The sequence below is a fragment of the Taudactylus pleione genome, unplaced genomic scaffold (assembly GCF_031769625.1).
Source record: "Taudactylus pleione unplaced genomic scaffold, aTauple2 ptg000192l, whole genome shotgun sequence".
In the NCBI taxonomy this organism is placed as follows: domain Eukaryota; kingdom Metazoa; phylum Chordata; class Amphibia; order Anura; family Myobatrachidae; genus Taudactylus; species Taudactylus pleione.
In genome coordinates this window covers 2,363,599-2,387,188 of record NW_028284594.1, presented here as the reverse complement: position 1 = coordinate 2,387,188, position 23,590 = coordinate 2,363,599, and the positions used below count along the sequence as shown (strand labels likewise).

Genomic DNA, 23,590 nt, shown 5'->3' with positions numbered 1-23,590 from the left:
TCTGAATGTTTATGCTGATGAATGTGAATAATATAATTTGTTGGGGAGGGGCATTTAATATATTTTAGGGATTATTAATTATCATGCAGTAAGGGGGTCTCTCTGAAATGTGCATGCTTGCTAATTAATGCTGTGGCTCATTCGAGGAGTTCTGAATTCTATTAACTTGATTTTGGGGCTAATTGGCGAAAGAGATCTATTCATTTAATGGAGATTCTATAAATGTAATGTAAGCGGGTTGAATAAATGTGATTTTACTAATTAATGTTAGTTCAGGTTGTGGGATGGGGGCCTAGATGAAATGGTTATGACAGTGGTTCCCAAACCTTTTTTAATCACCTCATTGTTTTCACGGCACCCCTAAGCCAAAAGTTTGTTATTGAGAAATCAGGAAAAAAATGATTATGTAAATTGTACTTACCTGCCATTCTTAGGTTCAGTTATGTGGTGGTTTGCACTTCTCTTTGTCCACATTTTATGTTTTGACTCTCACATTAACCATAAATAATTTGATTTGGTGCTGGACCACCAACCTGAGGCACCCCTGCAAGTGTCCCAAGGCACCCCAGGGTGCCACGTCACCCAGTTTGGAAACCACTGGGTTATGATATTAATTTAACGTTGGAGCTGTGTGGGGGCCAATAGGTGTATTTATCAAATGTGAATGCTATTGCTATTGGAGCTTGTTGTGAAGAAATAAGCTTATTTGTTAAATGTGAGTGATATAAATACATTTTGGGACTGGTTATAAAGGGCTAGGCACACCGGCACAATAGGTTGGCAATGCATCTACTTGCAGTGTGCTGCCACTTTGAGACAGTACAGTATTTACTATCTCTCCCATCAAGATCTTTCACCTAGGGCACCGAAACATCTAGTTCTAGGTCAGGTTCCATGTACTGTACCTACTTAGACTTCTCTCCTACCATTATTATTGCACTTTATTTCTAATGTGCCATTAGCGCCTTACAGAGTGCATATACAGATAAATTACAACCATAAAGGAAAATAGAGTGCTAAACATTTATTATCATCAAGAGAGATGGTCTTGCTCCCATTTTGTCAACTAATAACTGTACACTGCTACATCTGCTCGCACCTCAGGAGGGTATAGGCAGAAATCCACGGTAAGTGCAGCCTCGGGAGTAGTCGCGGGAAGTAATTGAATTGCCCCACGGAGCTAAATTCCCACAAATGAATTGAATCGCCCCCTAAGTATTACATCTGCCAACACAGTTAACATAGACATTACTAGGAATGATAATTCCACTGTCAATTCATAAAGACCTGAAACACTCTCAAATATGTTTTCAGCTATTGGAAACATACTGTAGAAAGTTTTTATTAATTTTTTTTCTTTTTTGCGGCTCTTTGAAATGAAAACTTCTAAAAAGATCAACAAGGCCCGGATATATTGGTTTAGTGAGAGCAATTGAATTGAAGTGATGTGTAATACAAATGGTGACCATCCTACCTGCAGGAGTACATGTGGTTCTTTCTGACGCTCCTTCTGAAAAATCCTTTGCACCCATCACAGCTGGAAGCCCCATAGTGTTTTCCTGTTGCTCGGTCACCACAAATTGCACACAAAGAATTAATACCAATACCGTTTGCTGCGTTGAGACCCGTCACTTCAGATGGAGAAGTATCTGGTAGATACATAACAATGAACAGTTGTTAATATGTAAATTATTTCTTTTAAATGCAAAAAGCTGGTATCACACAGGCAGATACTGATACTGGACCTGATCGTGGGGTCCTGTTGGTGTAGTCAGAAAACATGCACAGTCATCTGTATTACAGGCACATCTTTTAAATGACATTATGACCGTATTCATTTTGATTAGATAATTGTTGAATACCTCACTTTCTAAGTGTCCCTGTAATGTCAGCCCTCCCAATATATTACATGATTACTAATGAAGTAAACCAATATCACTTGCAATAGCTTCTCTTCTGCACATATGTCTGTCCCTAGTTTGAAAATGTTTACTTATCTTTGGCAACAGTCCTCATCACTCTGGACCAGACAAAAGGTATCCATACATCTGCGACGGATCGTCGCGATCCTGGGATCAGATGGGAAACGCCGATCCGCTGATCGGAAATGCCGACCGGGGACCATTGATGTACAGCAATCCATCGCAGGATCGTTGGAATTTCACATGTTAAATTTCATCGATTTGACAATCACGATCATATTTTAATCGTGATTGTCATATCGGTGAAATCCAACATGTTGCTTTTCTGCGATCCTGCGTTGTCGGGTTGCAGGATCGCGCCAATCCGTCGCAGATGTATGGGGCCCAATATCAGAATAGGACGAAAAACCGTGGCGATGTAATTTTTAGCAATTCAAAAACAATTGCAATATGCAGACAGGGATGCCAGGAGTAAAGAATGCTTCAATGGGCACCTGATGGGGCATGGACACGCCCCCTCTTATGTGGACCGACTGGGCTCTTGACACCCCTGGGTACTGTGATTTGTGGGCTTCCCAGGACAAGGTGTATATATATTAGAGATGAGTAACATTTTAAAAATTGCTACTCAAAATATTTATCCCATTTGTATCTATTGCCGGAGGAATTTGGCAGAATGCGTTCCCAGTCTTACTAAAAACTGACCTTTTTTTTAGTTATTCACTGGTAGAGGCTAATTGAAAGCCAACTGTTGAGGCCCCCATACATCAGAGATTGATTGCAGCAATCGTGCAATTTGCAATTGATTGTGTATAAAAATCTTTCCCTTTTTCAATCGATTGTGGCAATTCTGCAATCTGCAATCGATTGAAAAAAGGAAAGATTTTTATACACAATCGATTGCAAATAGCAGAATTGCTGCAATCGATCTCTGATGTATGGGGGCCTTAAGGGCAACAGCTACCATTTGTGTAAACCTGGACTTTCCACAGCACATGGGCTGAATACTTATGCAAGCAGCATTTTTTCAGTCTTTATTTAGAAAAAAAATCTACATGAAATAATGAATTAAAGCTGCATACACACGTAAAGATTTTCTGTCCAACCATTCAACTAGTTGATTGGTTGGAATGAAATTCTGGTAAGGTGTGAAAGCAAATGACAATCAGCAATTTGCTCCCAAACGCCGGAAAATGGACAAAAACTGTTGTTTGAACAAATTGTATAGATCAAACATTTAACAAACTTGTCTAACGACCATTTTCATCTGTTTTCTGGCATTTAGGAGCAAATTGCTGATCATCAGTTACTCCCATACGTTACCAGATTTTCATTCCAACCAATCAGCTAGTTGGATGGTTGGAAAGAAAATCTTTACGTGTGTATGCAGCTTGAAAGTTTGAAAAGAGCCTGCTGGTTTCTAATAAGAAAACATTGTCTGGAAACTGTGTAAGCGTCAGGTGTAATACAGACAAATCTGTTGACTTTTTTGTGGGATGTTGAATACTTGTGCATATAAATAGTAGCAGACCCTCCAACATGACCCGTTCCATTAGGTACAAAATGCTCTGCTCCTGGACTTCCCACCTAGTTTATGATTGCAGAAACACCTTTCTCATCAGTTAACTAGTTCAACACAAGTGACTACAAATCATAAAGTAAGTGGGAAGTCCAGGAGCAGAGCATCTTGTACCTGATGGGAAGGGTTATATTGGAGTCGGTAGTAGCAATGATTGATATAAAAGTATTTAACAACATTGAGTATGGAGCTGGGATTCACTGTGACAGGTAATTACTTATTCTGGACCTGTACAGATAATTCCTGCACCCAATGGTGCTGTTAATTATACCCCTATTACACCGGAGCTAACACCCGGGTTATTGCAGGGTTAACCTGGGCAGCTCCCTGGTGTAAAAGGGGAGAGGGTTGGATCGCCAGGTCGAGTGACCCGGCAATCCAACCCAGGTAAATAGCAGAGTTTAACACGGGCGTAGCCTGTGAAACCCTGCTGTGAGCACAACGCACTCCGAGTCACGATGACCTGGAGTGCACTGCAAGCCGGCCGATTGGTCCGGCTTCAGTGGCGCTTATAGATGACATCATCTCCAAGCGTCCAATTTCACGCCGGGAAAGCCGGGTCTATGCAGACCCGACTCCAGTGTGAGCGGCGCCGACTTGGGAATATCCCGAGTCGGCGCCGGCTAAATTCCGCGTCTGATCCAGATAGGAACTCTGGCCCTGATTCAGAGCCGCTCGTAAGCGGCCGCTCGTTCGCTCCGAGTGATGTTCGCACATCTGCGCATGCGTATGAGTCGTAATGCGCATGCGCCAACCAGTCAGTGCGGTCGGAAAACGTGTGTTCGCAAAATTGCGAGTGCCTGCTAATTTGAGTGACAGGATGAGGCGTTTGTGGGTGGTAATAGGGGAAGTTGCTTGAAAACAGGGAGTGGAGATCCGAACGCAGGCGTGCCAAACGGTGAAAATGGGCGTTTTAAGGGTGTGCATAATTAACAAAGCAGCATCATCAACCACGTCACTTGGTTGTTTCTTAGCCTGAACTGTTCGCATGATTGCGGTAGGAAAATCCAACCACAAGCACTGCGAGCAGTTCAGACGCCTTTCAATGTACTCGATTAATCTAATAAATAGCGGAGATCACGTATGATGCGAGCGGCCAGGGGGCGTCTTTACAAAATAGCGAGCGCATGTTTCGTTCGCTCGCTCAGACATAGAGGCGTCAACAGACCGCAAAGAGCGAGCGCTCAATTTAAATAGCTGGCCCCTTTTTCTGAACGAGCGAGCGCAAATAGCGTCCGGCTCTGAATCAGGCCCTCTGTTCCAACTCCGGGTAAGACCTGGAATTTTGGTGGAAAAAGGGTATTACTCTGCTGTTCATCCTTGTTTTCGTTTAGCAAGTATATTACACTGCCAAAATAAATCTCTGGGTCAGCAGTAACCCAATAGAAATCATGTATAGTACACATAGCAACTGCCTCTATAATAATATAATTCATATGTCAATTGTCTTATAGCAACACACAACTAATCTATTCATTGAAGTTCGTAACAGTTTAGTGAAAACTAAACTCAGATTCCTGTCACTCTGTGGAACAGATAAAGCACCTTTGTAACAGTAAATGGAGTCATTTTATAGCCTATGAATCACCGAATGCAAAAGGAAAAACACATCAGACCACACCCACTCACTGCACTTCTCACCTTGTCACAGCTGCTGTCACTATACCACACACTACACAGCCATAATATACAGAGTCTACATGATTTACTAACAGAAACAGCCCCTGACTTTATGGACAAGCAACAGGGAAATGCCGCAACCATACCTGACACTTCAATGTTCTACATCCATGGCCAAGCTATCTAATGGCAAATATTAGCTTGCAGGATATACTATCAATGACAGCAGCATAAACACTGGTGTGCAAATTCCACACAAACTTTCCCTGAACCTGCATTTGCTTCATACCAAAACTTTTCCTGATGTCATCCCAAAGTGGGATTCTGTATACTTATATATTCTGTGATATGAGTGAGGCCAGCATCACTGTGTACTTTGATAAACTAATGGCGCATATCCACTAGCCGATAAAATGAACGATAACAATATAGTTATCGTTCAATTGTTTCTTATATCGCCAAGTGTATATGCCGTCAACGACCAGCGATGCGCGCTAAGGCTGGTCGTTGACGTCGCTCATCGCCCGAACCTGCTGTCCAACCTGACGATATCGTCAGGTTCTGCAACTTCGGAGATAAGGCAGGGTGACATCACTGAACGAATTCGTGAATGATATCGTTCAGTGTGTGTGCTCAATGTCGTTATTGACATTGAGCACACCCACTGCCGCGGACACGATATCGCTCATAGAGCGAATTGTGTAGTGGATATGCACCTTAAGCAGGATTAACCGGTACCATAAAGTAGGCATGTCTTATGCTAGGCGTACACTGGCAGATGAAATGCCTGTCAATCCTACAGACACTTTGGGGGAGATGTACTAAGCTCTGAAAAGTTATAAATTGGAAAGTGATAAACTATCAGCCAATGAGCTCCTAACTGTCATGTTATGGGCTGAGTTTGAAAAATGACAGTTAGGAGCTGTTTGTTTGGTAGTTTATCACTCTCCAATGTATCAGTTTCCAGAGCTTAGTACGTCTGCTGCAATGTGACAACCTGTCCCCCAGCAGATATGGTGGCCCAGGGCCGTAACTAGGGTAGTGTGACCTGTACCATGGCACAGGGCACCGCAGGGCAGGGGTGCTGTTCGGGCCTGTCAATTTTCTGTTTATTATCATTCTCACTTTTAGCTTCATCTTATTTTATCCCCAGCATCTCCTGGCCTCCCCTAACTCTTCCCTGGCCCTTCCCCATGAGGCCATAGCCCTTTTTTGGGTGTGTTACCTCCCTATTTAAAAAATAGGGGGGACACCAATGCTCTTTCTGGCACAGGGCACCAAAAAGTCTAGTTACTGTCCTGTGGTGGCCATACACAGTGTATAGCCATGATATCTGGCTCCCTTCCCTGGGGAAGAAACATTTCCCCATTCCTGGCCTATGTAGGAACAGGGGAAATGTCCATCAGTCAGCCGCGGCTAAGCATACACTGCCCGATGTACTGCAGACTTGCAATCCAAAAATATTGCAATGGAGGGACATGCTATTCTGCAAATGGTCGCGCTAATAGTACAATTATCTGGCAATCTAACAATATTAGACAGACAGACAGACATTTCACTGTAATGTCACTTAAATGTATGTGTATGTATCTAATGCGTCAGGCCTGCCTGCAGATCATTAAGAACAGTCAGTGGAGGAAGAAATAGTGCGTGCTGAAGCCATATTAATAATGTGGCCTATGAATTCTCTAGGGACATCACTTCCCTTGGGACCGAAGACATCACTAAGAATCAGGAGTGCAGTGAGGACTATTGGGCCAAGTGCCAACAGCATATCTACGGGATGTAGTTAGGAAGCCAGCGGTCGAAATACCGACCGCCAGCTTCCCGACTGTGAAATCCTGGCATGGGACTAATGATAGGCGTCTAAATACTGACGCCTATCATCAGCTCCACGCCGAAATCCCAACGCCCGGCAAACTGATCATAGGTAAAACGGGCGTCGGGAGCGCTTAGCCGCACAGGGGGAGGTTTAGGATTAGGGACTCCTGGGGGGACTTGGGGTTAGGCACCCCCCAGGAGGGTTAGATTTAGGCTAGGGGCAGGGGTGTTAGGGTCAGGCATCACCGGGAGGAGGTTAGGTTTAGGCGCCCCCCCGAAAGGGTTAGGTTTAGGGTGCTGCGGGGAGGGGGAGTTAGATTTAGGCACCCCTTGGGGGAGGTTAGGGTTAGGCACTAGGGGGGAGGTTAGGGTTGGGCACCCCTAAGGGAGGGTTAGGGTTATGGAGGGGGAGGAGAGTTAGGGGTGTTACTTACCTCAGTCGGGATCTTCAACTGCTGGCCTTCCGGCGTCTGTATTTCATCCGCAGGGCTTAGGTCTGGCGATGATCCATACCGATCCCATATCTACAGTGGGTGCAGGGTAAGTGGTACACATCCTGCCTCTGGAGTCCTGTGTTATCATCAGTGCTACACATTCATTTTCCCAGCAATTTGTGCATACACAGTACGAATATACCTGGGAACCATGGTACCATGTTCCTGAAGACCTGCACATGCCTAGTAGATTTTGGCACAGTGCCAGAGTCTGCTCACCTGCGCCGCCCTCTAGAGAGCAGGGGCCCACACGGAGACTGCACATGGACCCCCCCCTCCTCTCTAAATATGCCACTGTCAAGTGCCCATAACTTAGAAAGCTATTTGTCCAGCAGTTACTTTCCTCAATAATACAGCTCAGATAGGGACGTGGGAGGATTCCAAAATGAATGATGTTTGTGGCCTAAGCTCTTTGTACTTCTGACATCCCTGAAAATACAGCTTATAAATTTAATAAGGACTCAAGATACCCTAACATTACAGGTTTTAAGGATATCCATCCTTGTGCACAGATGGTATAATCAAAGTGACTGAGGCACTAGTTATGTCTCCTGTGCTTATGAATATTCTTAAAACCTGGACTGTTATGGCCTGAATCAATGGTGGACGCTAATGCAGAAGCCAATGGGCATCCATGTGACTTTTTACACAGCTGCTACTGTGAATTTATGCTAATGCCGCAGCCAATGGGCATTCTACTGAGACGCCCGCCGGCTGTGGCTGTAAACCGTCGATGTAGTCGCACCATCGATCGGACATCAGCCTCAGCATCAGACATTATAGCAACCCTATGGTTGCTCAGAATCTCACGGTACATGGCCGCTGGTGCCAGTGGAGCTGCGTCTTACTATGCATTCCCTGACACCGTCATGCTCCCGACACCCCTGCTGCCCCCAAGTCACTGCCTAGGAACGCCTATTGGAATTGCACCTCGGATGCATGTGCAGAGTTAAAACATCGTCCACATCTGAATCAGGCCCTTATGGTGCCATAAGATCCAAGTTTGGGAACCACTGCTGTAACCTATCAATTCACTAAGCACCAGTGACATCACTGAGAATGTAACCAATAGGGCAGGTATGGTGGGAGTGTACCCATAAAGATTTATACAAACAAGCTCATAACAAGAAATGTATTAGTTATCTGAATCAGAATTTGGGACAATATAGGATAATTATTAGCAAGAATACATGTATGAGTGTGATGTATGAGTATGAATACATACACTGGAGAGTATGAATAATGTAACTACCTTGTTAGACACACACTGTTGCAGCTTTCAATTAAACACAGATTTGTACACTGGGTAGAGGAAAGATATTTTCTTACACAGTAATCACAGCCAGCTGCTCACACTGCACACATAAGGGAAATTACAGTAGTTGATTTTAGCTTGCGCTTCCATAGGTGGGATGTTGTCGGCATCCTGGCGCACACAATGCTGGCAGTCAGAATCTTATCTCCAGAATCCTGACTGCTGTGATCCCGATAGTGAGTATTACGGTTAAAAGGAGGTAACACTAAAGGCCGGTGCACGCTAGAAGATATCTAGTGTGTACTGACCTCGGCAGCGATGGCACGATGGCGTGGGACATGCTGCATTCGGCAGCATGGCCCTTGCTAACTAACTGCATGCAGGTCCAACGGGCACGGCAGAGCGCATCGTCAGTGACATTGAGAGTACACACTAGACGATGTGCCCGATATGGCCGGATTGGACAACATATCGTCTACTGTGTACCTGGCATTATAAAGCTATACTAAAGTAAGAACAAAGAGTAATATTCTGTGTGCACTTTTAAATGGCAGTGTTTTTCAAAGCTCTTGCGCGCAAGCCCTAAAGATTATGACAAATGTATATTTACTTTTACTTTTTACAGTTTTAAAATGGTTTGGTATATTTTGCCAAGAACAAGAATATTATTTTGCATTCACATTATGTCATTAATACATACTCAAGAAACAAAACCAGCCCACTTATTTGACACTAGTTGGGACACCCGTTGTTGCCCGGCTTGTAGAATGGACCTTGAAGTACATTTGCAGCCTTTGTTTTTTACACTGCAGACCAACATTTGAGAGCGTGGCATAGGAAATTGTGCTTGTGAAAATTTTAACTGTCAGTGCAGGTGCAGTGTGACAGTTGATCCTCCAACTTACTACTCTTCCATTGGAGCTCTGCCTGCTCCCCACTGGTACATATCAGCCTGTGCCTTCAGATCAGTGCAGCTTTAGGCACTGGAAGACATCCTGAGCGAACTTGCTTAAACCAAAATTTCAAATCAGAGACTACACGGCCTACTTGGTGGGCACCATGTAGACCACCATGGCCCTGACGAACTTCACACATAGCCAAAAACCTAATAGTGGCAAACTACACCACCATGCCAAATTTAGTGGAGCTAGGTACAAACAGACACGAATGCACCCACACACACTTTCACGCTTATTATATAGATTATTTTGATGACATTCTATAGGAATGGATAGAAAACCTACACATAAGAAACTTCTCATATCAGTATTATTTTCATGTACATACCAAAGGCTAGGGTAAATTTAACAAAATGTAATCAAAAGCAGCAGTAGGCTAATAGTAAAAGTTAATCAGTGATCAGACGATTATTGCATAATTTCAACACTGTAGACAAATACAGTAAAATTTACATTTGATTTTCATTGTCCATTATTTCCCTAATAGACTTCAATAGGCCAATTACCCTCTGTTTTATTATTTTGAATGCTGTCTAATAAACACCAACTGTTTAACACAACTGTGAAATGGATTAAATACAATAAATATGTAATGTATGGGGTGGTTTCTGAAAATGAATGCAAAGAAAAACAGTGGTGTTACCAAGCAGAATGAAACAGGTTGCTATCATGTTTCTAGTACAGTTTAGAAAATAAAGGAGATATCTGATTGGTTGTTATGACTAACCTAACTATTTTCTTATAACTGTTCCCTTAGTTTATGGTAAAAAAAATAAATCTCTTAGATAAAGAACAGTGATTAATTATCTGCAATTACTGTTACAATAGATGATATTTTTATATTTTTATACAATGTTTTTCTGATTTTTCAAAAAACATTTTATACAGTATACAATACAATAAATGAGTAGGTTACATTTTAGGTTTGTTTATATATTGTTTGCTGTATTATTAGGATGGGAAGGGGGTGCAGTTGGTCGACAGTCTTTTGTGTGAAGGGGTTTACTTATGTGAAATGGATATCTCTGATGACAACCTGTACCTGTTCCTATCTACCGGAAGTACTCAGGAATAAAATCCTATAGTCTATAAGAATTAACATAATGGGGCCAATTCAGCTAACCGTAAGTTTCGCCTGCAGTAGCCACGGGTCACATTATCACGCACTTCGAGGTTTCTTTTTATAAAGTACACTCCAGCGAGTCACATTCAATTGTAAAATCTTATTCATGCCACCCATGGCAATATGTGTGGTAATACTACAGTGCGCAGACCTGAAGAAGGGCATGAGTGAAGAAATCACCCCAAAAAAGTGGAAAATAAGATTGGATAGCAGTATAGAAGGCTATTAGTGGCCATAAGCAAATTATTTAACTTCTTAAAAGTTGTCAAATTATTTTTTATTAACAATGGAAATAGTATAGTAAACAAGTGTTTTTCATCAAATAAGAGCCTCTAGAATATTTTGGGGTACACAAAAATGTCTGTACTGTGATGTTTAATTGTTTTTAAGCAAGTTTCAAAAGTATTGGGAAAAAAACTCATTTCCCATCTATGCAACACCCAAAATACATGTTCCACATAATTCAACAACTTTTTGAACATTTTACAGAGAATCGCAAGAAAACTGAAATGTCAAATTATATGATTTAATGCCTCCAAGTGCATGCTTATTTGTTGGGAGGGGAGTACCGGAGGTTCTGCACTGTCCCAACGTTGTTACCACCTACTCAGAGGCTGCAAACTAAAATCCACATTAACTCCCATAGGGACCCACGTTATTTTAACACGGATTTCTAATTGAATAGAAAAAAAGGTGTGCCCATGGGTTCATGGAAACTGCGGCTATTTGAATTTGGGCCAATATCTTCAGCAACTCCTATGCTTGGAAACCCTGAGCAAATACCTATATCTGAGTGACATTCTAATCAAGCTGATAGTAAATTTGCAATTATTCAGTTTATAGACACAGGCAAATGAATACTTGCTGACTGTCCCTAACTTAAAGACTGAGTCCTATGAATTTTTTGTCCAGCAGCAAAGTGTGCCTGCAAACTATTTTATATTGGCAACTATGCGAGTGGGAAATATCTACACATCTACTTATTTAAGATAGCCCCATCATTACATAATTAGCCTCCTGGCCACCTGGAAAGGTGGGCAAGTCTCCTGGGTTTGCGGTCAAGTGGGCGGCACAGGTGGGCGGATAACGTGATTTGCGTCATCAGTGAAGTGGGTGGCACAGGTGGGCAATGTCGTGATTCGCTTTGCATTGCATCATCGTGGCTCCGCCCCCCGATCTACAATGGAGGTAATTTCGCTATTGCATAGCAGGGGGCGAGGTTATGATCATCCCCCAGACTCAATTATCTCCCCCCCCTAATGCTCCCCGCCACCCCCGGATCCTCCCACCCCAATTGAGCCCCCTCCCCCTCAGTGCCGAGGAGGCAGTCAAAAGGTCAGCCAGCCTCAACTATTCTCATTAATACATCAAAGGAAATGACAGTGCACCCATAGCAAAATTTGTTTAGGAGGCAGCAGACCAACACAGGTTCAGAAGAGAGCTGGGTGGAGAGCATAGCACGGCCTCACGGGTGAGCAGGGGCCCCATAGGGGAAGGGGAGAACCGGTCCTAGCAGTAACTCCATGTAGTGTAGTAGTGGGCATCACAACCAGCTATGACTGCATGTTTCAAAGTTTTTTTGAAGTGTTACTGATTTGCCTACTGTCCCACGTGGCGTTGGGGGGTGTATCAAGCCTTGGAGTGAGATGAAGTGGAAACGTGGTCCATAACAACCAATCAGCTTATAATTTATCTAGCACATTCTTTGAAATGAAAGTTAGAAGCTGATTGGTTGCTATGTGCAATTTATCCAATTTATCTCCAAGTCTTGATACATCTCCCCTCTGGAATGTCCGTTAGATCTGTATTGTTGGGTAGCTCTCCCGGACTCCCAAGAGAGTAGACCAGTCTCTAGGATGCAGTGGGTGATCCTGGAGCTCGATAAGGCAATTTGTGCTGATTCGCATCATGATAGCCCTGCTTCTTGGTTAAATGAATTGCAGCATTCCAGATGATGGAGATGATGCGCAATACATTCTACATTCCCCTCCTCTACCTCCACGTCTGGATCTCAGGAGATAACAATTTTAAAGTGGTTAAGTTTGAGTGCTAGAAACTATGTAACATGAACACACATTTGCTCTTTGCATGCATTCAAATGAGCATGAAACAACATTGCAGGACTCATTTACAAAGTGGGCCCCTTCATAATTGTGGGGCCCAGAACAAACAAAAAGGCTGTGATCCCATAGCTAACCCCTGCCGGGCCCCAACCCACCTTACCTTCCCTTGCCTCTCTCATGGGAGAAAGTAAAATCATGCAAAATCATGAACAATATATCGTCCCGGCCATCAACCAGTGTGTACACCCGATATATCTGTGAATGTCGTCATTCACAGATATATTGTGTCGGCCATGAAGCACGGAAGATGCGGTACATCTTTCAGATATATCATTCACATCTGCCTGTATGCACGGACAACCGACCACCCATATGCCGACCGCAGGAATCGCAGACAATTACGTTGCTAACTTTTCCTGTGGTCAGACATATCAGTCGGTCAATAAGTGTGTCCCTGGCATAAGACCCCATGACGCATCTAGACTAGATACTGGTACAGGACTCTCCCTGGCTCCATCCCTTTAAAAATGCCTATATAGACAAACACATAGCTATTTAAATTACAGTCACTCACAAAATGACTGCAAAACAATTTCACCCTTATGTAAGCCACCACTATTTTGTGAGAGTGCTGTAGAGTTATACTGGGTACACACTACAATGACGGATCGATCCACCGTCCGAGCAGCAGATTGCTAAGCTCAAAATGTCAAAACAACATTGTTCACAAACAGAACGGGTCTACACACCCGCAGATGCACTTGCAGTATTTATCGTTCGTCGATCGACTGAATTATATATATTCAGAAGTGTGTACCCAGCATTAGTGTATACCCAGCATTAGTCTATACTATCACTATTCTCTACAGCACCCTAAATGTAATTTCAAAAGAAACAAAAAACATGCCTGATTGTGGTAAGCCCACATGTCAATCCAAGATCCCTAAGGCAGCCCAGCACCTTAATGCTGTACCCCCTGTAGCCATACCTAGTTGCCTCACTAGAGGTGTGCAGGCTGCACTGGGTGACATCATCCAAGGGGATGACATCAAAATAGCAGCAGCTCCCAGAATGCTGGGCAAGCGCGCCCCTAAAATGGCACAAATCAGGGGGCGTGACCTCATGGGCATGAGATCACACCCACTTTTCGCTTGCGCGCAATGAAAGTGCTGCACCGGGTGTCACCACCCATTGTGATGCCAGTGTACCTCCTGATGGTAGCCATGTTTACAAACAGTGGCGAATCCAGAAGTGGGGCTGCAGCTCAGTCCAAAATTCAAATAGGGGAGCCACACTGCCATTGAGTTCCGGCCCGTGTTGTTTGGCAGGGTTTGGGGTGGCAGTTGGTGTGGCTCCCCTATTTGAATTTTGAACTGCGCTGGAGCTCTGGAGCCGCCACTGTTTACAAACATTGGAAAACATTGAAAAATATGCACTATACCATAGCAGGGGGATGTAGTTATGTGACCGGCGGCCGCAAGACCGACGGTCACAATCTCGACTCCAAATACCAGCAAAGGATTTATAATAGGCATCGAAATACCGCCGCCTATCATAATCCCGATGCCGGAATCCAGGATGACGCATGCCCGAACGAGGTAAGTCTGTTAGCCGCGGAGGGGGGAGGGTTAGGTTTACGGCAGTTAGCGGGGTTAGCGTTAGGTTTTTGAGGGGAGATTAGGGTTAGGCACCCCTAGGGGGGAGAGTTAGGCAACCCCAGGGAGAGTTTAGGGTTAGGCACCACCCCAGAGGGTTAGGTTTAGGGAGCGGTAAGGGGGGGTTAGGGTTAGACCCCCTAGGGGGGAGAGTTAGGCAACCCCAGGGAGAGTTTAGGGTTTGGCACCACCCCAGGAGGGTTAGGTTTAGGGAGCGGTAAGGGGGGGTTAGGGTTAGGCACCCCGGGGGGAGGTTAGTGCTGGACACCACCCCGGGAGTTGGTTTAGGCACCCCTAAGGGAGGGTTAGGGGGGGAGTCGGGATTTTCTGCTGTCGGGCTCACACTGCCAGCATTTCAGTCCCAATCACACATTTTTTGTTGTTTATCATGCACAAAACAGATGTACCCTACTTGCTGCTTGATTGCTGTGATTGAATTAGTCTTGTCACAAGCTCATGTCAAGAGCATGCAGGGGTGAATTGGATGCAATTTATGTCTAAAATGCAGATGTAAATTCCATCCCATAAATAAAACACAATTATTAAAACTCATTTTGTGTAATATGCAGAGCAGCAAGTAACATAAGATACATATTTTGTAAAATGTTTATTTTTCATAAACCACACTAAGCATAAGATACACTAAAAGATACTTGCTGACTTTGCTGCCAGGTCGGCCGAGAGGGGGCATGGCGGTTGCGAAAGAGAGCGGTGCAGGGGGCGTGGTGGGATGATTGTGTCATCTTGGCCCCACCCCCTGCTATACAGTGCCTAGAAAACAGGCATTGTATAGTGGAGGCAATACATACTGTAGGTAATACAGCCACATGATGATTGACCTAGGGATAGTCCTCACTATTTCAGATGGACCCCACACTGTGGGTTTCCCTGATACAGTCGTGTCTTGGCTCAGGACCAAGCCCCTGTATCTGGCTAGCAGGGTTCTTAGAACGACACCCTGCGGCCAGTATCGCTGATGCAGTGCCTACCAGAGCATTCTGAGGACGTCATGAAGTCATGTTCTCAGGGGACGGTGATGGCACAGGGTGCAGTATCACCCTGTTACAGCCCCACCTTGGCTGGCATAGCCTACTGATGGTATTGACATTTTTCGAGGAGGGGTGGTATATTCAGAATGTCGACAACATAATGTTGATATGGTGTGGTTGTTGATGTTTAACATGTGGACATTCTTTGTAAGGCGCTGCGGAAAACTTGTGGCGCCATATAAATAAACGATAATAATAATAATAATAATAATAATAATATCGATATTTTAGAAAACAAAAAAAATGAGGCGCTTATATGTAAGTATATCCAACAGCTGACACATTTGAAGCTCTGCTGACTTACAAAATGTAGACTAGAAAAGAGAACGGGGCCGGATTAAGGGCCACATGGGCCTGGAGCTCAAAATGTTCAAGGGCCTATACTGAGAAGGGGAAGAGCTGTAAACAGTGCTGTGTGGGTGTGGCCGGAGCCAAGTGGATGTGTACACCCTATACACGATCAGCCTCACCGTCTCTCTAAATACATAAACATAGAAAGAAATGCATAATTTTGAGAGAAAACTAAAAAAAAAAAAACCATTTTAATACTTAGAATTTATGGGTGACTGAGCGACCAGCTAGGCAGCTGGCCATCATCATGCTGATGGTGGGCCTATTTTATGTGGAGGCCTGGTGCTGTAGCTCCATCCACCCCATTTTTAAACTGGCCCTGAAAGAGAGAGGTATCTGCTGCTTGAATACCAGTGAACAAATTGTACTAAACTATTAGAAACTGTAAATGTACCATATATTTATAACTCTAAAATATTAATGGGAGAGTAAAAATAGGGTATATACCCATTAAAGTATTAAAAATACAGGAACATAAGGTAAACAGCATAGTTAGATCAATCTGTACTGGTGTCCATATAGGGAACAAGTCCTCCTCCATGGATATGAATAGGACTCTCTCCGGAATAATATGAAATTGTAGAAAGTAGTTATAAATGTTCCGCAATAGAAAACCAAACTATAGGCCAAAGATTGAGATGAAAATCCATTCTTCAATCAGCCTTGTCTGGTGTTGGAAGTGGTTAATATATATGCTGGACATGCTGGTTGTACACGTTTGGACGCCATTTTGCTGTTGTTATATAAGAAGGATACACATAAATAAACTATGTCAATAAGTTCTTCAAACAAACACTAGCATTTTGGGAACAAACATATGTTGTAGGCACAGCTACAACTAACATATGAGTAAAATTACCTCCTAAACCTGTCATCTAAAGTGTATATTTCTTATAATGAATTTGGGCAGAGGAAACACCCACACAGTTTTTGTCTTGCTCTCTCACAATTCTTTGTGACTGACAGTTCAGCTCCATTAATTTGCACAAAGCATTCTGGGAGAAAGCTTCACAGGATATTAGTTTGGGGCTTAATTGAAATCTCCCCCCTTTCTAGAATTTCAGTCCTATTAAAAAAAATTATAATAATTTGCAAAGTGAAGATTCAGCACAGTAAATGTACTGTTAGTAATCATAAAATTAAAAGAAAAAATGTAGCAGCCAGAAAACACTACAGCATCTTCCTAACCTAACATTTTACTGGCACAGATAACCCATACAACAGTGGTTCCCAAACTTGGTGCCGGGACACTCTGGGATGCTGCAGGGCACTTACAGAGGTGTCACAGGTTGATGATCCAGCATCAAATGAAATTATTTATGGCAATGTGACAGGCAAAATCAGTGCTGCTGGCTGACAGTCATAAAATATGTGGACAAACAGAAACACAAAACTGTCCACCACCACATAACTAAACCTAAGAATGACAGGTAAGCACAATTTGCCTACAGTCATTTCATTATTTTCACTGAATTTCTCAATAAAAACATATTGGCCTAGGGGTGCCATGTAATAATGCGGATACTCTGGGGCATCGCCATTCAAGAAAGTTTGGGAATCACTGTAATACATTGTACATTATATTATACATATATATATTTTTTTCGTTTCAATTCACGAGAGCCCTAATTTTTCTTGAATGTATATTCCTGTCCATATTACACGATATAACAGCATACATTAAGAAATGATCAAAATCAAAAAAAATGTAAAAAATGTTGCTGAACATTTACTTCAGTGAAGAGAATTCTCTCATTTCCAGTCTGTGGGATAAGGAACAGTGGACATCATTTCTGTCCAGCAACTATTACTTGTTCAGCACAAATTTTTGTCATAACATTTTATTTGTTTTCTCACTTGCCCTACTAATGAGAAGCAGACCCCCCAAAAAACTATTTTTTCCAGATCTCTTGTTATTACAACAGGTCCACCAATTGAGAAGTATGTGGAAGTGTTTCTAACAAGAAAACGCAGGTGACGAGACTAATCCTATCTGTCATTTTCATCTAATTACTGGACTTGCGTCTCATCTAGCAAAACAATTCTCCAGCCAGTGCCCTCTGCAATAATGAAATGATGGTGTTCTGCATCTTGGCAGTGGTAGACCTGCAGGGAGTAGAACCCAGCAATCAAAAAGAAGCCAGCAACCGAAAGTGAAAAAATAATAGCCAATGAAAAATGACAGTTCCTCTATAAGAGTTTGCATATACATCTGCAAAAGGTTTGGGGTTGCTCGGAAAACTTTTTTTGGCGTATTTTATTGTACAGGATAACGGCATTACCTATTTCATTAATGCCGGGGGACCAACTGGCAGAAACGTGAGATTTTAAATATATAAAGTATGCAAAAATATTTTTGTTCCCAGCCCTATCTCAAAAGAAAGCATTCCCATTACAGCACTGATGTGCACGCTTGGAACACTACATTAACATTTTACTTATTTGCATATTCATTTTAATTTAAATTATGTCATCTCCTTTACCAAAAATTTTGCTTAAATTACATTCAATTCTAAAATGTGATTAAACCCTATTTCGTACCGCCCAACTAATTTTATATTCATGACTTATTATTTTAATGAAATGCAAAAATTATGATGAGCTTAAATTGGATAATGAAACTGAAAACAGAAGTAATGCTTATATAGACACTGAAATACAGGATACACTGAATTGAAATTAATTCAAGTTCATATAACATCACACCAATAAATCAGTGACAGACAGGTCTACCATATTAATAGTATTTATAGGCTGAGAGAGCACAGTGACATTACAAACTGTAGTGTCCATATTTATTGCTCCAAAATAATGTATGTAATATAGACTCATGATTATTACAGGCTGATGTATCCATATGCACTATTCCAACATACTGGAGTTGATTCAAATAACCACGAGTGACACAATATGTCATTGCAACAGCATGGTAACGCCAGCAATGACGCATTATCTCGCCATTAACGCACAGATTTTTGTACAGACCTATGGGCAGCAAACAAAAATCTGAGAGTTCAGGGCTACCTTAAGTGCGGATATGCGAGCAGATCTGCGAGCCCCACTGTATGTAGTATAGGTTTAGTAATATTAGAAGCTAGAGAATACATATTTACTACTACAACATACTGTATGTAATATAGGCTCAGCCATATTAGAAGCTGTATAGCCCATATTTTCAATCATATGTCAATAGCAACAGAGGTCCATTAATGCTAGAACTCTGATTATCCATATACTGTATCTACTCCTAACATAAAATATGCGGGTATAATAACAATATTATTCAAGACATCCATGTTGCTCCTCCAATAATAAGAAATACTGACTAGACACATTAGAATCCATATTTTCTTTCAGAAAGCATGAATGTACACTTAATGAAAAACTCTTACCATTCCCTATAGCTAGCACTTGCATGTTCTCAAATTCCAGGGTTGTGTAAGCTGGATCCAAAGCCTCAGTGTAGTCAGCCATATCCATATCTATCAGGGCTTTAGAAAGTCTCATTATCATCAGTAAACAGCGGCTGCCTTTAGCAGATGCCCACTCGAGGTTATTGGCCCCTCAACCTCTGCTACATTGACTCCAGCCTGTCACCTCACTAGTGGCCTTAGTTTGCAGTGGAGGTAACTCTGAAGGGATGAGCACATGAGCAAAAAAACCTATAGTTCTCCTAGGGTGGAGTTCTGGAGTTAATTTTTAAACAACCCACCAGTGGATGTACACTGCTCCCCCTCCTTTTTAGATACAGCGCTTGCTTAGAATTTAATTGACATGCTCAGCTACTGGTGCATTTACACAAGACATTGTATTTTAGTGTCACAGTAAAGTGAAAGCTCTTACCAGTGCACAACAAATGTTGCTGTTTAACCCAATGCTTGCCAGATAAAAACGAACAAAAAATATATATTTTTTTGTTCTACTTCAACAATCAATGCCCCTGCATTGGTTTTTAGCAAAAGATGAATCAAATTTTCCATAATACTCAGGTTTAATCCATATTTTCAGTTTATATATACTTTGCCAAACATAAGAACCACCTATTGCACTCACCTCGTATTACAAAGGTATACAAACAAACATATAAAATAATTAGATTTTAATAAGCAGACCCACTCATTCAGACATTCCTTTGTTCAAAAAGGCATGCAACAGAAGCAGCCATTTTGTGGGCTCATTCCATATGGTACAGGGATGGAAGATCTACAATTCTAGATATTCAATAGGTCGACACCAGATGGTCATCATGCAAATGGTCGACAGGGACAAAAGGGCAACAGGGTCAAATGGTCTATAGTTAAAAGGTCGACATTGATTTGGAAGGAAGGGACAATAGGTCAACATGGTCAAACGGTCGACACAAATGGTCGACACAAAAAAAGGCTTCCACATGGTTTTTCAGAAATTTTCAGGATTTTTAGGGTTAGGATGATGGTTAGGGTTGGGTTAGGCACTTGGTGGAGGGTTAGGTTTTTAGCTGCAGAAGGGGACATTTAGGGTTAGGCACTAGGGTGAGGGTTAGGCACTAGGGGGAGGGTTAGGTTTAAGCTGCAGAAGGGGACATTTAGGGTTAGGCACTAGGGTGAGGGTTAGGCACTAGGGGGAGGGTTAGGGTTAGGCACCAGGGGGAGGGTTAGGTTTAGGCACCAGGGGGAGAGTTAGGCACTAGTGGTAAGGTTAGGGTTAGGATTAGGGTTAAAATAAAACAAATTGTTAAAAAAAACATGAGTCAACATTTTATGTGTCGACCATCTTTGTACCGACCATTTTACCATGTCGACCATTTGACTTTCTCAACTTTAGTCATTGTTGACCGTTTAACAGTCAACCTTTTTACACAGTCGACTTATTGACTGTTGACTATTTGGTGTCGACTTATTGACTGTCTTTCTAAATACTGTAGATCTTTCAAACAATATGCATGAAAATCCTCTCAACTGACTGACTGACACACTTTGTGCAAGCAACAAATCTGAAGGCTGAAAGAGTATTTACCTTACAACAACTTGTTCATTAAGAGCTGCATGAATTTGTACAAGCCACAAAATGTCTGCCTCGACTTGTTTTTATAAAGAAAAGAAGAAACAATTGTAAGAAAAATATTTATCACAATCCATATTTTTAATGCGGATGTGATAAATATTTTTCACATAAATCTGCAGTGTGAAAATTAATATCTTCACGCAAATTTACCAATGTTCTCTTGTCAGGAGAGGGGCTATGATAACAGCCTGTCCTGGCAAAGAGCTGGAAGCAGTGTGGTACCGTAATGTTTTCTGGTTCAAGTCCCCCGCAGTCAGTGCACATGTGCAGCCATAGGCTAGCGCATGCATCACCGAAGCATTCCGGAGTTTGGTAAATATGACAGCACAGTAACCCCTATAGAAAGAATCGTATGAGGGCTCAAAGATGTCTGCTGCAATCCCTCCATAGTACATTTATGGGATTCTTAATATTTGCAGATACCCCCAAAAATGGCTGTTTTCAGGAAATTTCCTGCAAAGAATGATAAATAGGCACCAAAATAACATACATTAACTAAGTGATTATGACCAATGAAAGATGCATAAGAGATACATAACAAAACGAAACACAAACAAAATGCACAAACAGATAGTACTGACTCGCACAGAAATGAGTAAACTTGCACAATGATAAACAATCCGATATAACCAGTTACACAAAGATAACTCAGATAAGAGAATACACACAAAGGTACATAGATACACTGCCAAGCATAGATACTCAGAATAAAAAAGACACACACAAATAGTACACAGCTCACTAACAAGCCATGGTTAGTGTTGTAAAACAATGAAACAAATAATGGGACCAGTGTTTATACAAACACAAAACTGTACAGATCCCAAACTCCATGAATCAATTTACTGCCACTGTAGAAGTGACAGGACATGACCAGCAAAGACAACAATAGGTGGAGATTGGAGATTTTCATACATTTGGCTTCACATAGCTACACATGTGTCCTCTTACACCCAGTGGCACCAAGAGGAGGGGGGAGGCTATAGCAGGCACTAATTACCCAGACCTGGGCTTGTTGGAGAGGTCCAGCAGGGGCCCAGGTCTGCCACCTACCCTCCCTCTTACCTGTCAGCAGCTTTTCTCCCAAACCCAGCACACGCTACTGTGTGCTGGGATGCAGTGGGTCCGGGGAGGCTGAGCAGCAGCAGCCTGTGCAGGGGTGGGGGGAGAGCGATCCCACTGATTGCGCTCCCCCCCATGGATTTGCCCCTGGCTGAGGTGCTCATAGAGACCCCTGTTCAGAGCAAATACTTTTGTACTCATTTATTTTTATGCTAAGGGGGGCATGGCCACATAACCTACAATTAGGAGACACCCCCAAAAGTACAAAGTCACAGATGAAGCACAATGGGAATAAGCCGCGGTCGCTGCATCGTATCACTTCCTATACTGATTCAGGGGCCTAGTCATCAACACTAAAATAACGGTTTTAAGGACATTTTCCTTAATTAATGTAATTTCCACACTCCCCATACATTAGTACATTAGTATGGGGATGTAGAAATTAGGCTATTCATCAAATTCCGAAATGTATGTATTTTCGGAGTTTGATGGTGTTACTCTCAGGTGGCGTACAGCGGGTTACAAGTACCTGCTTTCAGCGTGAGTGATCCTTCTGTAGAAACTTTGCTGTAAAGAGAAACTAGTTAAGGCTGAGGTTATACTGTGCATTTGTACTTGGAGCAGCTGATATATTACTTTGCCGGCCTTCGCACCCCACAACAAGACTGAGGTGGCCAAATTGTGCATCTGCTTTGGAGCAGGTGAAAAAGAGCTTTGCTGGCTACTGCATCTTATTTTGCACACAAACAGGATACAGCAGTGACGGGGCAGCCACCCTAATTGCATCTTACGACGGTCAGCCGCAAGCGGCACGTCCCTGGACTTATGTGAGTACCCTTTAGCAATGACAAGTGCGGGGAATGTAAGTTTGCGGTAGCTAAGGACAGTACAGATGGGGAGAATAGCTGGAAGTGGAGCTGCAGTCAGGTCATTTCTTCTGTCCTACACGACCAGGAGCACAGCAGCAAGTCACTATACATCTTCCCAAGCTCCCATTTATACGTTTGGGCCAACGCAAGTACATACCTACCAGTGACTTTTGTAGGTTTGCTGGATTATTTTTTCCAGTGATACATTTGTATCAAGTCAGCTGCTGTTATAACAATATTAAATTGGATATTCATCCGTGTGAGTTGATTTTGCACAATTATTGCTTAAAAATATCATGACTATATTTATGTCCTTTTGATTGAAGGCCTTTTTAACTTTATATTCTACATGTTATGTAATTATTAATGGATATTAAAGTAATTTGTACAAAAAACATGAGTTGTATTTAGCTTTTTAGTATTGGCGCTCCAATTAAATTAGATGTTGTGTTTGTAGCTGTTTTCAGCTATAAAAGGGAACTGGCAATTCCTCTTGTGAGCAGCCTCAACTATAAGTGGCGCACTACATTATTTATTACTCTGTTTCAGCGTGAGCAGGTCCTCCTCGGCTCCCTCCGTCGCTCCCTGGTCCCTCCTCCGTCCCCGGCTGCTACTCTGACTGTGTTTTCCCGGCAGAACACAGTAAAGTAAAAAAAACAAACATAAAAACAATAAAGTTTAAAAAAAATAAAAAAAATCTTCAGATGGAGGCCTGGGGTCCGTGG

General features: G+C 42.4%; 1 protein-coding gene across 1 annotated transcript in view; it reads right to left on the bottom strand.

The window, feature by feature from the left end:
* The window catches only part of HNF4A (hepatocyte nuclear factor 4 alpha), a 50,133-nt gene extending 30,658 nt beyond the window's left edge, over window positions 1–19,475 (bottom strand). Inside the window, exons 1-2 of the mRNA XM_088476751.1 lie at window positions 19,284–19,475; window positions 1,475–1,649 (exon numbers count right to left, since the gene is read on the bottom strand). Of these exons, the coding sequence (XP_088332877.1) occupies window positions 1,475–1,649; window positions 19,284–19,404 (296 nt within the window). The 5' untranslated portion in view covers window positions 19,405–19,475. The remainder of the gene's footprint in view (window positions 1–1,474; window positions 1,650–19,283) is intronic.
* Window positions 19,476–23,590: the final 4,115 nt, after the last annotated feature.